The sequence below is a fragment of the Rhinolophus sinicus genome, linkage group LG07 (genome assembly GCF_036562045.2).
Source record: "Rhinolophus sinicus isolate RSC01 linkage group LG07, ASM3656204v1, whole genome shotgun sequence".
Classification (NCBI taxonomy): Eukaryota; Metazoa; Chordata; class Mammalia; order Chiroptera; family Rhinolophidae; genus Rhinolophus; species Rhinolophus sinicus.
This window is the reverse complement of record NC_133757.1, coordinates 92145319-92161685: the sequence shown is the minus strand read 5'-3', so window position 1 is coordinate 92161685 and position 16367 is coordinate 92145319. Positions and strand designations below refer to the sequence as shown.

At 32.2% G+C, this 16367-nt stretch overlaps 1 protein-coding gene across 2 annotated transcripts in view; it reads left to right on the top strand.

The window, feature by feature from the left end:
• The window catches only part of LOC109447240 (putative ATP-dependent RNA helicase DDX60), a 74762-nt gene that overhangs the window by 35497 nt on the left and 22898 nt on the right, over window positions 1-16367 (top strand). For both annotated transcript variants that reach the window (XM_074338294.1, XM_074338295.1), the window contains 9 exons: window positions 1011-1130; window positions 2175-2270; window positions 5152-5267; window positions 5893-6032; window positions 6969-7078; window positions 7178-7282; window positions 7871-7996; window positions 13474-13601; window positions 15064-15222. In XM_074338294.1, coding sequence (XP_074194395.1) covers window positions 1011-1130; window positions 2175-2270; window positions 5152-5267; window positions 5893-6032; window positions 6969-7078; window positions 7178-7282; window positions 7871-7996; window positions 13474-13601; window positions 15064-15222 — 1100 coding nt within the window. The remainder of the gene's footprint in view (window positions 1-1010; window positions 1131-2174; window positions 2271-5151; window positions 5268-5892; window positions 6033-6968; window positions 7079-7177; window positions 7283-7870; window positions 7997-13473; window positions 13602-15063; window positions 15223-16367) is intronic.

Below are 16367 nucleotides of genomic sequence, written 5' to 3'. Positions count from 1 at the left end.
CTGCTATCTGTGGTTTAAGGCACCCATTGGGAGTTTTATAACATATGTCCCGTGGATAAGGGGGGCTACTTACTTTATTCTAAACGTTAAGTCATATGATATATGTAAAGCATCCAATATATTGTCTAGGCGTAAACAATGATCAATAAATGGTACCATTCCCCCTTATTTTTTATTCATTTTATTGTTTAAGCCTCTTTAGGTCCAGTACTTATTATTAATAAAAATAATGATTTGACACTTTGGAGAATTTTGCTAAAAAAAACCATTTGATATCTGTGCCAAGGTTAAGTGAGTATGGACAATTTCATGACAGAGAGAGGAAGAGGGAAAAACAGCTGTTCTGTTTTGCTTTCCTCTTGGTTGGATAAATGTTCTGCAAATAAACCCCTGATTATTTCAAGTGCTATAGACTTCTTTCTTTACAGCATCCTGTGTAAAATGAAGTTAAGAGGCTTTTGGCCAAATCAGAATTTTTTCTCTTTATCTAGAAGGGATTTGGGGTATCCCTTCCCCTCTCTTTCCCTAGGAGACTCCTTAATTGCAATCCTTAAAGATGCACTGCGAAGAAATTCAGAATGCTAGTTTGGGGACAGATCATCTCTATCATATGACCCAGTCCTCTGACTTTACAGATGAGAAAACAGAGGCTTAGTGAAGCTAAGTAATGTGCCTATCATTGGAGAACCAATTACGTTTTTCAATAAAAAATCATCATCTGATTTCACCTGTACAGTATATATCACATTTCTGTGGCACGGATTGTTGTTTACTGTTTCTAGCTAGCCCATTAATAAGCAGTGTCATATATGATACATTAAGGGCAAGTTTAAAATGGAACCGGTGGGAACCACTTGTGCAAGTAAGTCTTTTATTAAGAAAGACTTATATAAAATTGGTACTGCAGTTTCTTGCATGTAAATTTGTTGCAGACGTTAGTTTACTTTAAATACTTTTTTCAGTATTGTCAATAACTACTGAATACTAGGTTATGTCTTTTATGATTTAAGGCTCTTGTGAATCAAGTGGTAGGAACTGTCTACAGTTTATTTACCAAAGCGCTGCCAAAAGGATTAGTGGTGTGTGGAGTTTTTACAAGAGATTACCGTCATGACACCTTGAATTGTCAGGTACGTCACACACATGCACACATAATAAATCATAAGGAATATTAGGGTACTTTGGTAGGCACTTCAAGGTTTTAATGTGAGGATAAATTAAATTCACAATGACACTGATCCATATATTTATATTTGAATGTATTATTTCTATTATATTTTTTATTTAATAATTTGATTAACTTTCAAATAATTACCGTACTTTGCCATGTATAATGCTCACCAACATTTTTAGCCCAAACTTTCAGGTAAAAAAATCTTTCTTTTTAAATTTTAATTCAAAATTTTATTTGTTTACTTTAGGTAGTTGTTTTTGTATTATAAAAGAGTTTTAGCATTTACGTTTTAACATTTTATGGTGTAAGAAATTTTATGTAACAAATAATTATGAAACACAAGAACAGATACAAGGTACAAGAAATTTTATGTACCAGTAGCAAATTTACGATATTTACACATCATAGAAGGCCAAGAACTCTTTGTCTTGCAAGTTCATCCTAAGTTCAACAAAACCAATTATCGTATTCCAGGGTATTATTTTACATATGAATATTATTATTGATTTCTAGAGTTAGCTTTCAACTCATAATAATAAATAAAATAATTAAAAACATTTATATATATGGAATTAGTACTACCCATGTATAATGCCCATCCCTATTTTTTCCTCACAAATTTGGGCAAAAAAGTTCCCATTATACATGGTAAAAGATGATGTATTTTCTATACAAAGTAGAATTATTTTCTTTTCTGAAATTTCAACAGGAGGAAGCAACTTCCTTCAATGGTGATGGTTTCAAATGCTGATGATTTTATATTCCCAATGTACTGAATATTTATTAATGAAATAAGCTTAACTCCTTTTTAGTTTGTCAGCAGCAGCATACATCCATTACAAAAATTTGTTTTGTTTTTCCACAAATGAGATGGTTGTTTTAATGGAAATGACAATATAAATGTACTGTGTTATCTAAAATATGTTATTAATGTCTAAAAGTTAAAGTTTGATGTTTAAAAAGAAATCAAGTTAATGGTTCCCTAACTTTTTAAAAATAGATATTGGTGACAGTGCCTCAGTGTTTGGAAATACTCTTACTATCGCCTCATCATCAACAGTGGGTGAAAAGAATAAGATATGTCATATTTGATGAGGTACGCTACCTTTCATTATCATTATCCCAATTAAATAGTTTTATGTATATAAAATATGTAATTCATGTACTTTAGTAAAGATGATGATCATATGGATAGTTATTAAAATAAATACTCAGTTTATGAAAGTAGTATGTGCTCATGGTAATAGATAGATCTGGAAGGAGATGGAATGGGAAAACAGAAAGAAATTCTAGATTAAGAGTGCTAGTAGCAGAGAATAAGTATTCCGGAAATCACTGGACACACCAATGACTAATTGGCAATAGGCATATTTTTCTTTAAGCGAAAATCTTTTATCTCACCGAACTGACTATCTTTTAAGAAGTACTTTTTAATTTTACCTATTTACCTATCACTGGGTGCATTTGTGGCAAATTAGTCATGTTTTCTCTATTTCTGTTTTTTTAAAAAATGCCTCATACTTCCCAGCTAGCATTAATTTAATGAATAACACTAGGAAGGAAATAAAAAGCAGAATACAAATACGCAAATAAAGCAAGCAGATAGACTAAAATAAACAAATAAAATAGGCAGGCTGCAGATTTACATAGGTGACGTATAATTTAAACATTAATTTTGAGTTCTTTTCTGATACATGCATGTATTTTTCCTAATACATTAATGCATTGAAGATTATGCATTAATCTTAAAGTACTGCTTTAGCAACACTTGAAACATTTCGTTTTTTTAATCATTCAGTTTAAAACACCTTTTATTGCCATCATGATTTAGTTTTTGGTCCAGGATTAATTAGAAGTATATATCTTAATTTCCAAATATTTTTTAAAATTTCTTTTTGGCTTATCTTTCTAGCATAATTATATTTAGGTCAAGAATATATCCTTATATTTTTCATCCTTTGAAATTCAAATTGATAAATAATTTTCATGTCAGTGACACATGTTGAGAAAACGAGATAAACAAGCATTTTTAATATCATTATAATTGCATAAAATATATGAAGTACTTTGGAATAAATCTTTAAAAAGATGTGCAAAACATCGATAAAGAAATCTTTAAACTTTACTGAGTGATATATTAGAATAATTTACAAAATAATCGAATGGATAGAGATACCTAGGGAAATGGTCCATGTTTTTATATTGGAAAATTCAATGTTATGATTATAACTGCCCTAATTATGATTATAATAGATCATTTTGGACACGCATATTATTAAGTCCCCAAGTTGTCCAATATATTCAGTGCAATCACAATAAAAACTCACAGAACTTTTTCTGTCTTTCTGTGATATGTGTGTGTGTGTGTGTGTGTGTGTGTGTGTGTGTAGGTGTGTGTGTGCACGTGCACTTTTTTTGCGCACATTTGTATGTTTGGGTGAGGGAGTTGATTACCTGATTCTGAAATTTACATGGAAGTTCCAAAGGGAAAAAGTTACCCCAGATAAATTTGAAAAATATTCAAGTAGTCAAAAAGATACATTTGAAAAAAATGATAAGGGTTTACAAACTTGCTCTATCAGGTATTAGGATTTATTATAGATCTATGGTAATCAAGTGATGTCTTCTGAAAGAGGGAAAGACATATAGACAAATGGGACAGAAAGCCCCGAAATAGAACCACATATAGACATTTTATTTAAGAAAATCGTGGTACTGAAAACAGTATTAGAAAAATTGGGAGTCCATATGGAAGATAAATGAAATTAGATTACTTCCTCACATCATACACAAAAGCAATTTCAGAAATGGTTTAACAAACACATAAACATGAAAGGAAAATGGATGAAACTTTAGAATATAATATTTGAATATCTTCATTACTTAGGAGTAGAGGAAGACCTCTTAAACACAAACCTGAAAAGCTCAAACTATGAAAAATAGATTTAACAAATTTGACTATATTAAAATCAAGAATTTTTATTCATCAACATACAGCATTAAGATAATGAAATTAAAAGCCATTGAATGGGATATATTTGTAATTTATAAGTGGTGAAGAACTCTCATTGAAAATATATAAGGATTTCCTTAAAATATTAAGAGAAACGGCACTCCCAAAAGTAGATTTCCATATGTCTAATACACACTTGAAAAGAACCTCAACTGAAAAATAAATTTAAATCATAATGAGACTCACCAACAATACAGTAAAAATTAGAATCTGACAATGCCAAGGAAGTGGAGCAATGCGAAGGTCATACACAGCTGGTGGGTGATATTCAGCAAAGAGGTATGTGGCACTTTTTCTAGGATGAGTTCATGAGCTTAATTGTTCGACCTCGTACAATCCAAATTGCAAAACCTTACAAAACTGGCAAATCAACTTAAATTGTTTGTGAATACACATATGTATATATAAAGAACTAGGCTTTCTCCAGTTTTCTAACTAGTGTAGGATAAGTGTTCTCTGTATATTTACAGACTGAGAGAAATTTATTTATTTCAAATTAATTTATTTCATAAGTATTTTTATCTATATTTCAGAGGTAGGACTAGTGACACATGAATAAATATCTTATTTTGATAGAGATATTTCTTCATCTTATTTTTTTGTGGCAATGCTATAATTTAGCCAATATTTCATTTGTAAATAACACTTACAAAATGTATCATTTTGCTCAATTTGTTCTTGTTTATGAGTATTATTATTACCATGGCATGTAATAATCTTTTTCACAGTCAGCTATTGTCATGCCTGATAGAGCAAGTCATTTGTCAATATGTTATTCTTAAACTCACTTTAATCCTTCTCAAAAATTATGTTGGGATTCTTGGACCACTTTTGCCAGTAGGTGAATAAACATTACTGAATGTGGACAGAGAAGAAATAATAAGTTCTGGTAGCATAATCTATTAACATTTGGGAGGGGGATTGTAATTAATTTTATAATGAGTCTATTTGACCACATTGCCAGGTTCACTGTCTTGGGGGAGAAATTGGAGCAGAAGTTTGGGAACATCTTCTTGTTATGATTCGGTGTCCCTTTCTGGCACTTTCTGCTACTATCAGTAATCCTGAACATCTCACTGAGTAAGCCTGGATTTTGCATTCATTATAATTGCTGTTAGTGATGATATTAATAATAATAAATAATCCAGTCATACAATATTTAAAATAATGTCTAAAACAAAGTAGAAATGTCTTTTCAAGTAAGACTTTCCTTTTTCAAATTTTGTTATATTTTACTATAAAACACTTGTTGTCATCCTTTGACTAGATGTAATTTACATGCTTACCTGTTTCTTCAAGAATTTTGTGTGAGCAATTTAATTTTCCTGTTTATAGCTTAATATTAGATTCTCAGAGAATAGTGTAAGGTAGTTGAGAACTATCCTCTCAATATACTATGCACACTACTTTCCTATGCAAAACACCAAAAATGTTTTCAAAATGAGTCAACACAAGAAGAGAAATGGATACAACCGCTTTATTTTTGGGTTAACAAATTTCATAAGAAACATCAAAGTATCAGTTTTGGGTAATTGTATAAAAGTGATTAAATTATGTGAATATAAATATAGTTTTAATATGTTCAAAGATTAGAGAAGATTATTATTCTCTTAGAATTGAGTTTTAATGATCTTTTTCTTAGAAAAGTAATGATATTATAAATTTGTTTTTTGTGACAATAATACCTTTTTTTTTTTTTAAATAGATGGTTGGTGTTAATTAAAAGATACTGGCAACATGCTGAAAGCACGATGGAAAATTCTGGTCCAGCTCAAAATACCTTGAAACTTTCAAAGAAACACCAAAAAAAAAGAATAGAAAAGCCATCATACAGAGTTAGACTGGGTATGGCTATTTTAACTTACGAGAAGGGGATCTCAGAACTACTCAGTATACTCTATGTGTTTGCATCATGTTAGTGCATCTTACAAATATAAAAAAAATAGTCTTACTACAACTCTGAAGGGAAATCAATTTTGTTCTAATATACAAAGGAAATTAAATAAGTAGGACTCTTAGCTATAGGAGATTAAGTGACATGCCGAAGTCCACACAGCTAACAAAGGGGGGATCTAACAAATATTAAAGTTCCTAATATATGCCAGGCCCCATTATTGTCCTTAGAATTACAATAGGAAACAAACTGCTATTCTGGAGCTTAAATTTGAATGTGGACATAGAAATTAAACAAGTAATAAATAAAATAAATAACATGTTATGTAGTGGTGAGTGCTAAGAAAACAATAAGACCAAGTGTAACATTAATAGAGATATTTGGAATATCGGCTTCTTTGATTAAAGGAAATAAACAAAAAGCAAAAGACACATACACTTTCTTTGACCAAGTAATACTGTACTTAATGATAGAGAAATAATATAGTAATAGTAGTAGTAGTTATAATGTTCTTAATTAAATAATTGTATGTCTACATATCTATTTATTTATTCTATGCCCCCATTGCACAAAGTCATGCTTTACAAGAGTACATATAGAGAAAAATAAATTATAATATCATAGATAAATACCAGGCACTGAAAACAGGATAGAACATAATCGAAGATTAAGACCAAGAGGAAAAATAAAGCACAACTATGTGATACAGGTACATTGAGTCCTGTTTCAAGGTTCTTCCCAATGCACAGCATTGTTTTTAGTGTTTTGTTGGCAATGGAGTCATGCATTGCTCTTTCTAGGCCTGCTTATAATTGTAAAATCATGATTAGGTTATTGTTTTTGAAAGCAACCAGATCTTAATGATTATTTCAATCCTATATTTACAGTATGGTACAAAGAGCGATACAATGATCTAGAAAAGTATGTGTGTTCCCTAAAGGATAACGACTTTATCATTGAACACTACCACCCATGTGCTGCACTTACCATCAATCATGTAAGTACAAAGCACTTTGGAAAATGAGTATGTGTCCAGATTGTTAAAAATTTGTAAACGGGATATAAAATCAATCATTTTGTTTTTTATGGTTTTCAGATGCAGAAATATGGAATCCCTTTAGACCTTGGATTTTCTCCGCGGGAAAGTGTACTGCTTTATGATGCTATGGTACACGTTTGGCCAGAATGGACAAGAATGCAGGTGTGTGTATATTTACATTCTATGGCTGATATCTCTCGTTCTTTGGCAGTGGCAGTCCATTAATAATGAGCAAATTCATGAATGGTATTTATTCTGGTATAGATAAGGGCAGCATATTTCATTGTTAAGAATTTAAATTCCGGAGCCGCAGTGCTCCAGAATTGGGCAAATTAGTGAAATTTTCTATATATATTCATATTTTTCCCTGTTCCCCAAAATAAGATCTACTTTGTTGAGTTATTATGAAGATTAACTGAATTGTTATTTGTAAAGTGCTTAAAATAGTGCCTTGCCATGGTAAGAAAAATATGTATGTTTAAAATAAACGTTTAGAAATTTTTATTTACCATAAAGCTAACTACAATATTTAAAAAAAAAAGATGTGTTGGTAGGTTCTAATGAACACAGAATAATGATCAACCATTACATAGAGAACAGAACTCTCAGCCTACATGCAGTTAATTATGTGACTGAATATGGATGAATATTGACTGCATGAGAGATTTACTTCATAGTGGTGTATATGAAAAACTTTAGAAAGGGTGATGACTTTATTTTCCTTGGTATTTGTGAATCTTCGTTTTCAAGGAGTTAGAACCTGAAGAATTCAGGTGCTTCAAAAATAAAATAGTCATCATGAGGGCAGATGCCAAGAAATATGAAGAGGAACTGAAAAAGGAAATGATTCGTTGGATTCAGCTGGACCCAAGCAAGGTAGTTAAAGCCATTTAGGATTTATTTAAATTGAAGATCAATATGAAATGAACTTGACTTCTTCATTTAGTTTCAGTAGAATCACCCAGAAAGCTCTTGAGGATTTGAAGATTAGTACCCCATGGCCATGCTTTATTATTCTACCTTAAATTTAGTTACCTAGATGTGGAAAAATGCAAAGAATCATTACTTGAGCTCCAGCGTGGACAACCCACACACACTGGTACCATGTCTTTTCCGAATCTACATTTCAGACAATAAAACTAAAGTTGGGCTTTTCCTTTTCATAGAAGATAGGACTTGTCTGATTTCTGATACCACTGGGTCATTATCCCGATTTTCATCTCCAATATTTCCCCAACAAAGACCTTTCATCTATTTACTAATTTGGGTCATTATCCAAATAAATGTCCAGTTTCTTTCTGTTGCCAACTAACTGGATAGATAAGAGAAGTTATAAGTATTATTTAATTTATCTTCCTTTAAGTTCTATTCAACTTTACTTTTTTGTTATGATAAAAAAAAAATCCCAATGATACTTTACTTCCTGAAAGGGGGTATTACAACATTTTGCTGGCATGAGCAGTGGCACATGTCTTAGTTACCCAAGTCTGATTTACCAGACTGTTAGAAGGAAAGGAATATGGTTCAACTCATTTACATATACTGACATATAATATCAAATAATGTTGACTTCTTGAGGCCTAAGCATGGTTAAGATGTGATCAGCATGATTTCAGGTAATGGAAGCAGAATTTCCGTTCATTTCAAGTTCCTGCCTTCTCATTCCATGTGAGAAAGAACCTATTTTTTCTTTTAAAATTTTAATTGCATACTGACGTGAAAAGACTACCCGACCTTCAAGTCTGAAAACCACCTAATGCCAAGAATTGCTATTATATATATATATATCCAGAAGCTATTTTAATGAGTGATAAATCCTTATATTAGGAAGATTTACAGAATAACAGCTGAAGTTTTGAAATACAAGCAAATTTATTACAGTGTATATTAGGAAGTCTTATGGAATGATAATAAGAATAACTCAACTATACTTGTAGCATTACTCAAATATCTCTCTTTATTTAGATTGCTTTATTTAGACTCTGAATTTTACAGTGGTAATCTCTGACACCAGAAAAGGGAAGAAGCAACATGACACGTTAGTTATTTGGTTTTTACGAGAAAAATAGGAAATGTTCAATTCTATTTACTCAGGTACAAGAGACATGCATTTTATTCAAGCAATATGGACAGTCAATATGGACACTTAAAGCAATGAGACATATTTTGAGGAAGGAAGGAAGAGGATGAACACTGAGTCCTAATAATATGCGTAGTAATTCATTCATAGCAGCTTTATTAAAATATAATTCATATACTGTGATGTTCATTGGTTTAAAGCATACATTCAGTGTTTAAAAATATATTTAGAGTTGTGCAGCCATCACCATCATCTAATTTTGGAACATTTTCATCATCCCCAAAGGAAACCTTGTACTCATTAGCAGTCATTCCTTCTTACTCATTCTCTTTCATCCTCTGCCCTCCAGATGTAGGCAACCACTAACCTACTTTCTGTCCCTGTAGATTTGTGTTTATTTTGATTAAAGACTGTCCAGCAGTGAGAAGGTTTATCTCATTGTGATTTTGATTTATTTTTCCCTAAGGACCAATAGTGTTGAGTACGTTTTCACGTGCTTATTAACTATTGCTATATATCCTTTGGAGAGATGTTTATGAAAGCTCTTTGCCTGTTTTTAAAATTGAAATGTCTTTTTAAAAAGGCTTTTATTAAAATATAGCTAACATACAATATTATATTAGTTTCAGGTGTGCACCATAGTTATTCAACATTTAGGGTTATTCAACATTCGACTAAAGAAGCAATCACCGTAAGAATTGCTATTATATTAAATAGAGGTTTTCAACACTGGCTGCTTATTAAAAATTGCAGCTTATTAAAAATTCTGATTTGGTTGGCCTTGGGTGGGGCTGGGGCACTGGCGTTTTAAAACAAAATTCTATGAAACTTTAATGTGCAGACAGGGTTGAGAATCTTTGGTCTATCATTGTTATTATCTGGCTTTCAACATACCAGTCTAGATCAAACTTAATTTTACTAAGTCCTCTTAACTTGCCATATCATAGGAGATGGCAAACCTCTAATTAGTTTCTAACTATTTTCGTTTAATATCCTCTCCATTAAGCACTCACCTTGTATTTCCTTCCCTTGGAGCTTATAACATGCCTCATGGCAATAAGCTGTGCCATTCATAACATGAAAATCCTCTTCTCATCTATTGTATCCTGCATAATAATTTTTATTGAGCATTTTACATTCTTTTCACCGAAATTTTCAGTTTTAAATATTTATTTTGCTTAAATTTATTATTGTAGGTACTTAGTTAAAAAATATTATTTGGAGAGCAGTAGTGCATGTGTAGGATCAGTTGAATGAATGAATACATAAAATTATCTCTTAATTTTATTTTTTACCAGGCATCCTCTGGTATAGTAAACTAAATTCTGCTTTTAGGCAATGTTTCTGTGGCTGGCTGTTTCTTTTGCTGTATCACTGTTATTCTATATTCAATATTTTTAATTAGAAGGAAGGTTATAAATATTACCTTATCCCAATTATTTTACTAGATAAGCCTTTAGTTTTGCTTGTTTAGTTATATTATTCTTTTGTTGCTTAATATGGCTTTGATTAATGTTACAATTTTCCACTGATGGGGATGTCAACACACTTTCCAGTGAGGAATTTTGATATCTCTCAGCAGATAGTTAACAAGTCCTAGTTGACATACTTTAGTCCTAGTGTCAGTAACAATCTTTTTTCTTGTGTTGGCATCTATAATGCTTTCTTGTTTTTCTGAAGTTCATGGAAGGCATCTTCTTCAGAAAGTCTAGTTTTACTATAGTTAGGAAGAAATTTTTTTGTAGATCTCATGGTTCAAAATTTCTCTTTTTCATTTTTTTCTTTGTATTTTTTCCTATGCCTGTAGTTCATTTTCTTATCCATGTCCTTTCCTCCTTCGACTCTCTTGGCACTAAATCTATTTATTTATATTTTTCAGCACTTTTTATTCTGGGCTTCTTTTTCTGCTTCCAAATCCTTGTCATCTAATTTTAACATTTATGTCATCTCTTGTGTTTATCTGAGATAATTATTTTTGTTTTCCTTTTGATAAGGGGTAATATTTCTCATGTTCCTTACACGTTGTTATTTTGGGGATTTTCTTCTTTTTGTTATCTTTGGATTGTGAATGTTATATTGTGGGGATTCTGTTTTCTATTACAATCCTCTGAAGACTGTCTTTTTTTTATTTATTTTATTTTAAGAGGCAATTAACTTAAACTCAAACTACAAATTCTGCCTTCTTAGTGACAGCTAAAATCTTAATTTTTCACCCTTAGTTGGGCTACATAGGGTTTGCATTGCATACATGTGAGTCAGTAGTTGGACAAATTTGGGCTTAGTTGATTGACAGCTTTTAGGGATTTTATTTTCTAGCTCTGGAATTATCCCCTCATTTCTTTTTTCTTTTTTTTTTTAAGAAAATATGTTTTTTGGTTTTGTTTTTTTTTTTTTTTTTTTTTGGATTTTATTGGGGAAGGGGAACAGGACTTTATTGGGGAACAGTGTGTACTTCCAGGACTCTTTTCCAAGTCAAATTGTTGTCCTTTCAGTCTTAGTTGTGGAGGGCACAGCTCAGCTCCAGGTCTAGTTGCCATTGCTAGTTGCAGGGGGCGCAGCCCACCATCCCTTGTGGGAGTCGAACCAGCAACCTTGTGGTTGAGAGCCCACTGGCCCATGTGGGAATCGAACCAGCAGCCTTCGGAGTTAGGAACATGGAGCTCCAACCGCCTGAGCCACTGGGCGGGCCCGGTCCCCTCATTTCTTAGTGGTTATTGTTCTGAGCTCAATTTACTGTTTCTTCAGACAAAAAGATTGTGGAATGGGGGTGGGGGGGAATTTATCAACATTTTGGCCTCTCTACATGTGTCCAGGCTAAAAGCCATGAAACTGGGATTTTCCACTCCTCCTGTTCCCACCCTCTATACTCTGCTCCAGAACCTGTCTGCTTTTGTTCACTTTCCAGTGACTTCAGGTCAGTGTTTTGTTGTATTTTTCCCAGAAGTGTCCTCTGTTACCTGCAGGAGGGAAGGTTCAGTAGGAACTCATCCGGCTGTAACAGAAGCAGGACTCCTACATTTCTCTTTTTGTTCTTAGAGAATTTCTCTCACATTCCTGAAGGATAATATACATTCTAAAGTACTGCCATACATTTCAAGAAATTCTGTTGGCACTTTTCATATGTACTGACGTATCTCTTTCCACTCGTTTTATCTATAGGATAGACTGTCTACTGATGAAAGCACATCTATTTTTTTTCTCAAAATATTGGGCAACGGTATCATAAAAGAAGCAGCCCTCCTCATTTAAAGGCAGAACAAGCTTCCCCAACGCCAATTTTCTTTAATATTCTGCTTCATCTACTGAAGCTACTAGAGATACTGAGACCTGGTGGGGGTCATCTCACAAGCCATAGGCCCAGGCCAGGGATGGTTAAATCACCCAGTCACGTGGAGTGGATTAACCTCTACCTTCTAATAGTTGCAAATGGCTGAGAGGTGCATCTTGAGGGTGAGTCTACTGGTGGAGTGGAAGAGATAAGAGGACAGAGCAGAGCTTGTTTGAATTTTTTTATGATATATTTATTTATTATGTATAAATTGAGTAAATAAACATAAACAAAAAGGTAAGGAAACATGGAACATATAGTGTGGAATACTGGAACAGATCCCCTACTCTCTTATTCCCCTTTGAACTTATATTGAAGTACACAATGCTCTAATCCCAACATTTAAATATTATCTGGTTTAATTGTTGTGTCTCTCACGGCTGGGTTCCTAACCACTTGGGGAGCTACCTGAATTCTGCTTTTAAATGATTTTATTTGTTCACATTTCTTAGTTTTCCCAAGACACCCCAGGTTTGCACCTGTTGTTTTCAGCCTCCTCAACCCTTCACTCTGAATACTGGTATGGATGATGAATTTGGAAGAATATATTTGGAAGAATCTCTGATTTGCATTTGTAGAATTTTAAGCAATTTAGACTTTATGTATGTTGAAGTCCTATTTAAGCTGTGTACCCTGTGTTCACCCTGATAATAACCATTGTGAATTTGTGACAATCTCTGTCCCCTTCCCTCAACACAATGCAATGGTACTATATGGACACAGTTACAATATTGTAGAAATATATCCTTCAACTTTCCTCAGATTTTAGTTTTATTTAAAAATATTTAGCTCATGATCTTGCTATAATTCCCAACTTACTCCATGAAAATGCACTAAGCCTTACCAATTTGATTTCAGTCTCCTATGTCAACTGACTTTATTATCTTTTCTTCACAACCACAAATATTTTATGATCTAATTTTTACTTATGATAATTTTATTCAGGTGAATCAGTTACTAAAGCACCTTAAGCCTCAAACTTTTGACAGTGCAGAATCTGAAAAGCGTAGAATGTTTCCCTATTTTGTGGAAAAACTTAAAGAAATGGATAAGCTGCCAGCGATATTTTTTTTGTAAGTAACGTTTACTTAGAATTTTACTTAATATTGTATCAATTTAAAGACTTTTGAAAAAATAGCTGTGGAAGGATACATATAACCTCTGATTCATACTAGTAGAATTTTGAGAAATTTTAACTCTATTTATGTTGAAATCATGCTTGCAGTACCAACCTGGGTATAGGATGAGAGGAAGGAGGACTTCTCTTATTAAATTATACTTCAAAATCTAATTGTATAGTTTAGTATAGTAGAATTCTCTGGCCTATCACTTATTAGAAAAGTTCTGTATATCATCAAGCTAAGATAAGGGGCAAAGGATAAAATATAGTGTGCATTTACCAAAAGAGAGCGTGTATACTGGCACACACATGCATAACACATACACATATGACCTCACACTATTTGTTCTGCCTGCTGTTTGCAAAAGTGATTACATCTAAGCCCTTCACTTAAAAAGGTAAAATCTTTAGTCTGCTAGTTTCGTGTTTCTAATTTTTCCTTCAGAACATTAAAAGAAAAGTCAGCTGGGGCTTAGTAGCAGTAGTAGTTAATTAGTAGCAAATAATTAACAATCATGTTTTCATTATACTTAAAGTAATGTTTTTCCTTTGGAATATATTTAATAGATCTATATAGATGGAATGAGCTCACGTTCAGTTGATTTCACTTTGCTTCTTGATGCTGGGCCCAGGACTCAGGGATGCAGAAACAATTTGTGACATGACTGCCCTTAAGGAATTGACATCCTTAAAAGAGTGATTATGCATAAGCTTGAAACGTCTATAGTTTATCCAGTCAATATATAAACAGTTACTTAATATTTCAGGTTTCAAGGCATTCTGTAGGTTTAATAGTGCATATGAGGAGATATGTGTCACCTCTGGGAACATAGCAGGGTAAAACAGTAAATTTTTAATTGTAAAGCACAATCTGGCCCTTAAGGGTATAACATAATATATATTTTAAATAAATGTGTGATAAAGACATTAGGTGCCTTAGAGTGTTGTGGGAAGAGAAAACAATAGTCTAGAGTGGTCAAAGACATTTTTACAAAGGGGCTGGGTCTCAAAGAGTAGATATTCTAGACAAGGAAGAGAGGGAAGGAAACCTAGATCTAATTTATTTCATTCTATTTGAAATAAAACAAGACCTTCTACAAAGCAAACAAATAAATGAAAGATAGATTATGAGCAAACTTACATGATATACAGAGAGTGACAAAAAATGTATACACATATTAAGAAAAGAAAAAACTGTATTAAAATCGCAATACTTAATACATACAAATAACAAAAGATGAATACAAGTCATGTATACATTTTTTTGACACTCATGGTATATATATATGAAATTATATAATCTCTCTCATACATATATATATGATACATGAGATGTATATAAGATCTATATATAAGATATTTATAAAATTGGTATGAACATACAATTATTAAAATTTCTCATATTTTTACTTTAGATACAACATTCATTCAGTGGAAATGTCAGCTTCACGACTTTTTACGAATTTGATAAGTAAACAAAATACTCATAATGGTCCAAATTCTGAAAGAGAGAAGAAAATTTTGAGGAAGAAACTATGGAAAGCAATAAGGATTCAAAGGAGAAACTGTGCTTTGTGAGTATTTTTACGTGAGCTGTGAAATTTTAAGTGTTTAATGAACTGTATGAGTATTCAACTGCTTTTATAATTCAAACTTGTTTTTATGATGTGATGTGACTTTTTTCTCTTCCTGTGACACATGAAGTTATCTTAATTATACTTTATTTTTGGTGGGTCTTCTAGGAGAGGAGTTTTGAATATTTTAGTAGTTATACAATAGTTTATAATAATTTTCTTCATTGTATTAGCTTCCTTTTTCTTAGAAGTGCAAATTATAGATTTGTTTTTTTAGAAATTGCAAGTTTGCAAATTTGTCTATAATACCCTGTATAAATGTTTTTACAACTTATAAAAGATAACCATTAAAACATCAAACAGCTAATTAGTCAGAACAAGTTCACTAACACATTTGTCTTTTAATATAAGAAGGAAATAAGATTTTAACATTTTTATGCTTTTATTGTCTTAACATAAAGCATACAAATTTATAAAGAAATGCCTCTATTTTTGTTTCTTTCTAATGTATAAATTAACCTGGGAAACATGATATATGAATTTTGTTATATAATTTTGTTTGATAATAGTTACACAATTCTCACCCTCACTCAGGATTCTTTCCTAGCATTTGTCCTTACCCACTCTTGGGGGGGAAAAATCATATATATTTTTTCTTTTCTGACTGTTTCAGGAATATTTCTGGAAAGGGGATGGTCATACAGAATAGGTTTGGGTCTTAAAAGAGTGAAATTGCATAGAGGATGGCCAATACAGGCCTATTCTAATGGCTCAGCAGGCTGGTCACCTTTCCTCTGTATGTCATTCCACCAAGCAATGACTAATTGAGCAATACCCAAACATATCTCAAGGCTAATTTTGTCACTTATAGGAAAAAATAATTACCATCTATGTTAGAAAGAAGAGAGTCTGGCAGATAAAAATTTTCAAATACTTCTCCAACTATGAAGAATTTGAATTTGGTAAAATAGGGTAAATGGGGTCAAATATGTGGTGATGGAAGGAGAACTGATTCTGGGTGGTGAGCAGGAAACATGACATATAGATGATGTATTATAGAAATGTACACTCGAAACCTATGCAATTTTACTAATCATTGTCTTCCCAATAAATTTAATGAAAATAAAAAGAATTTGAATTTGTAT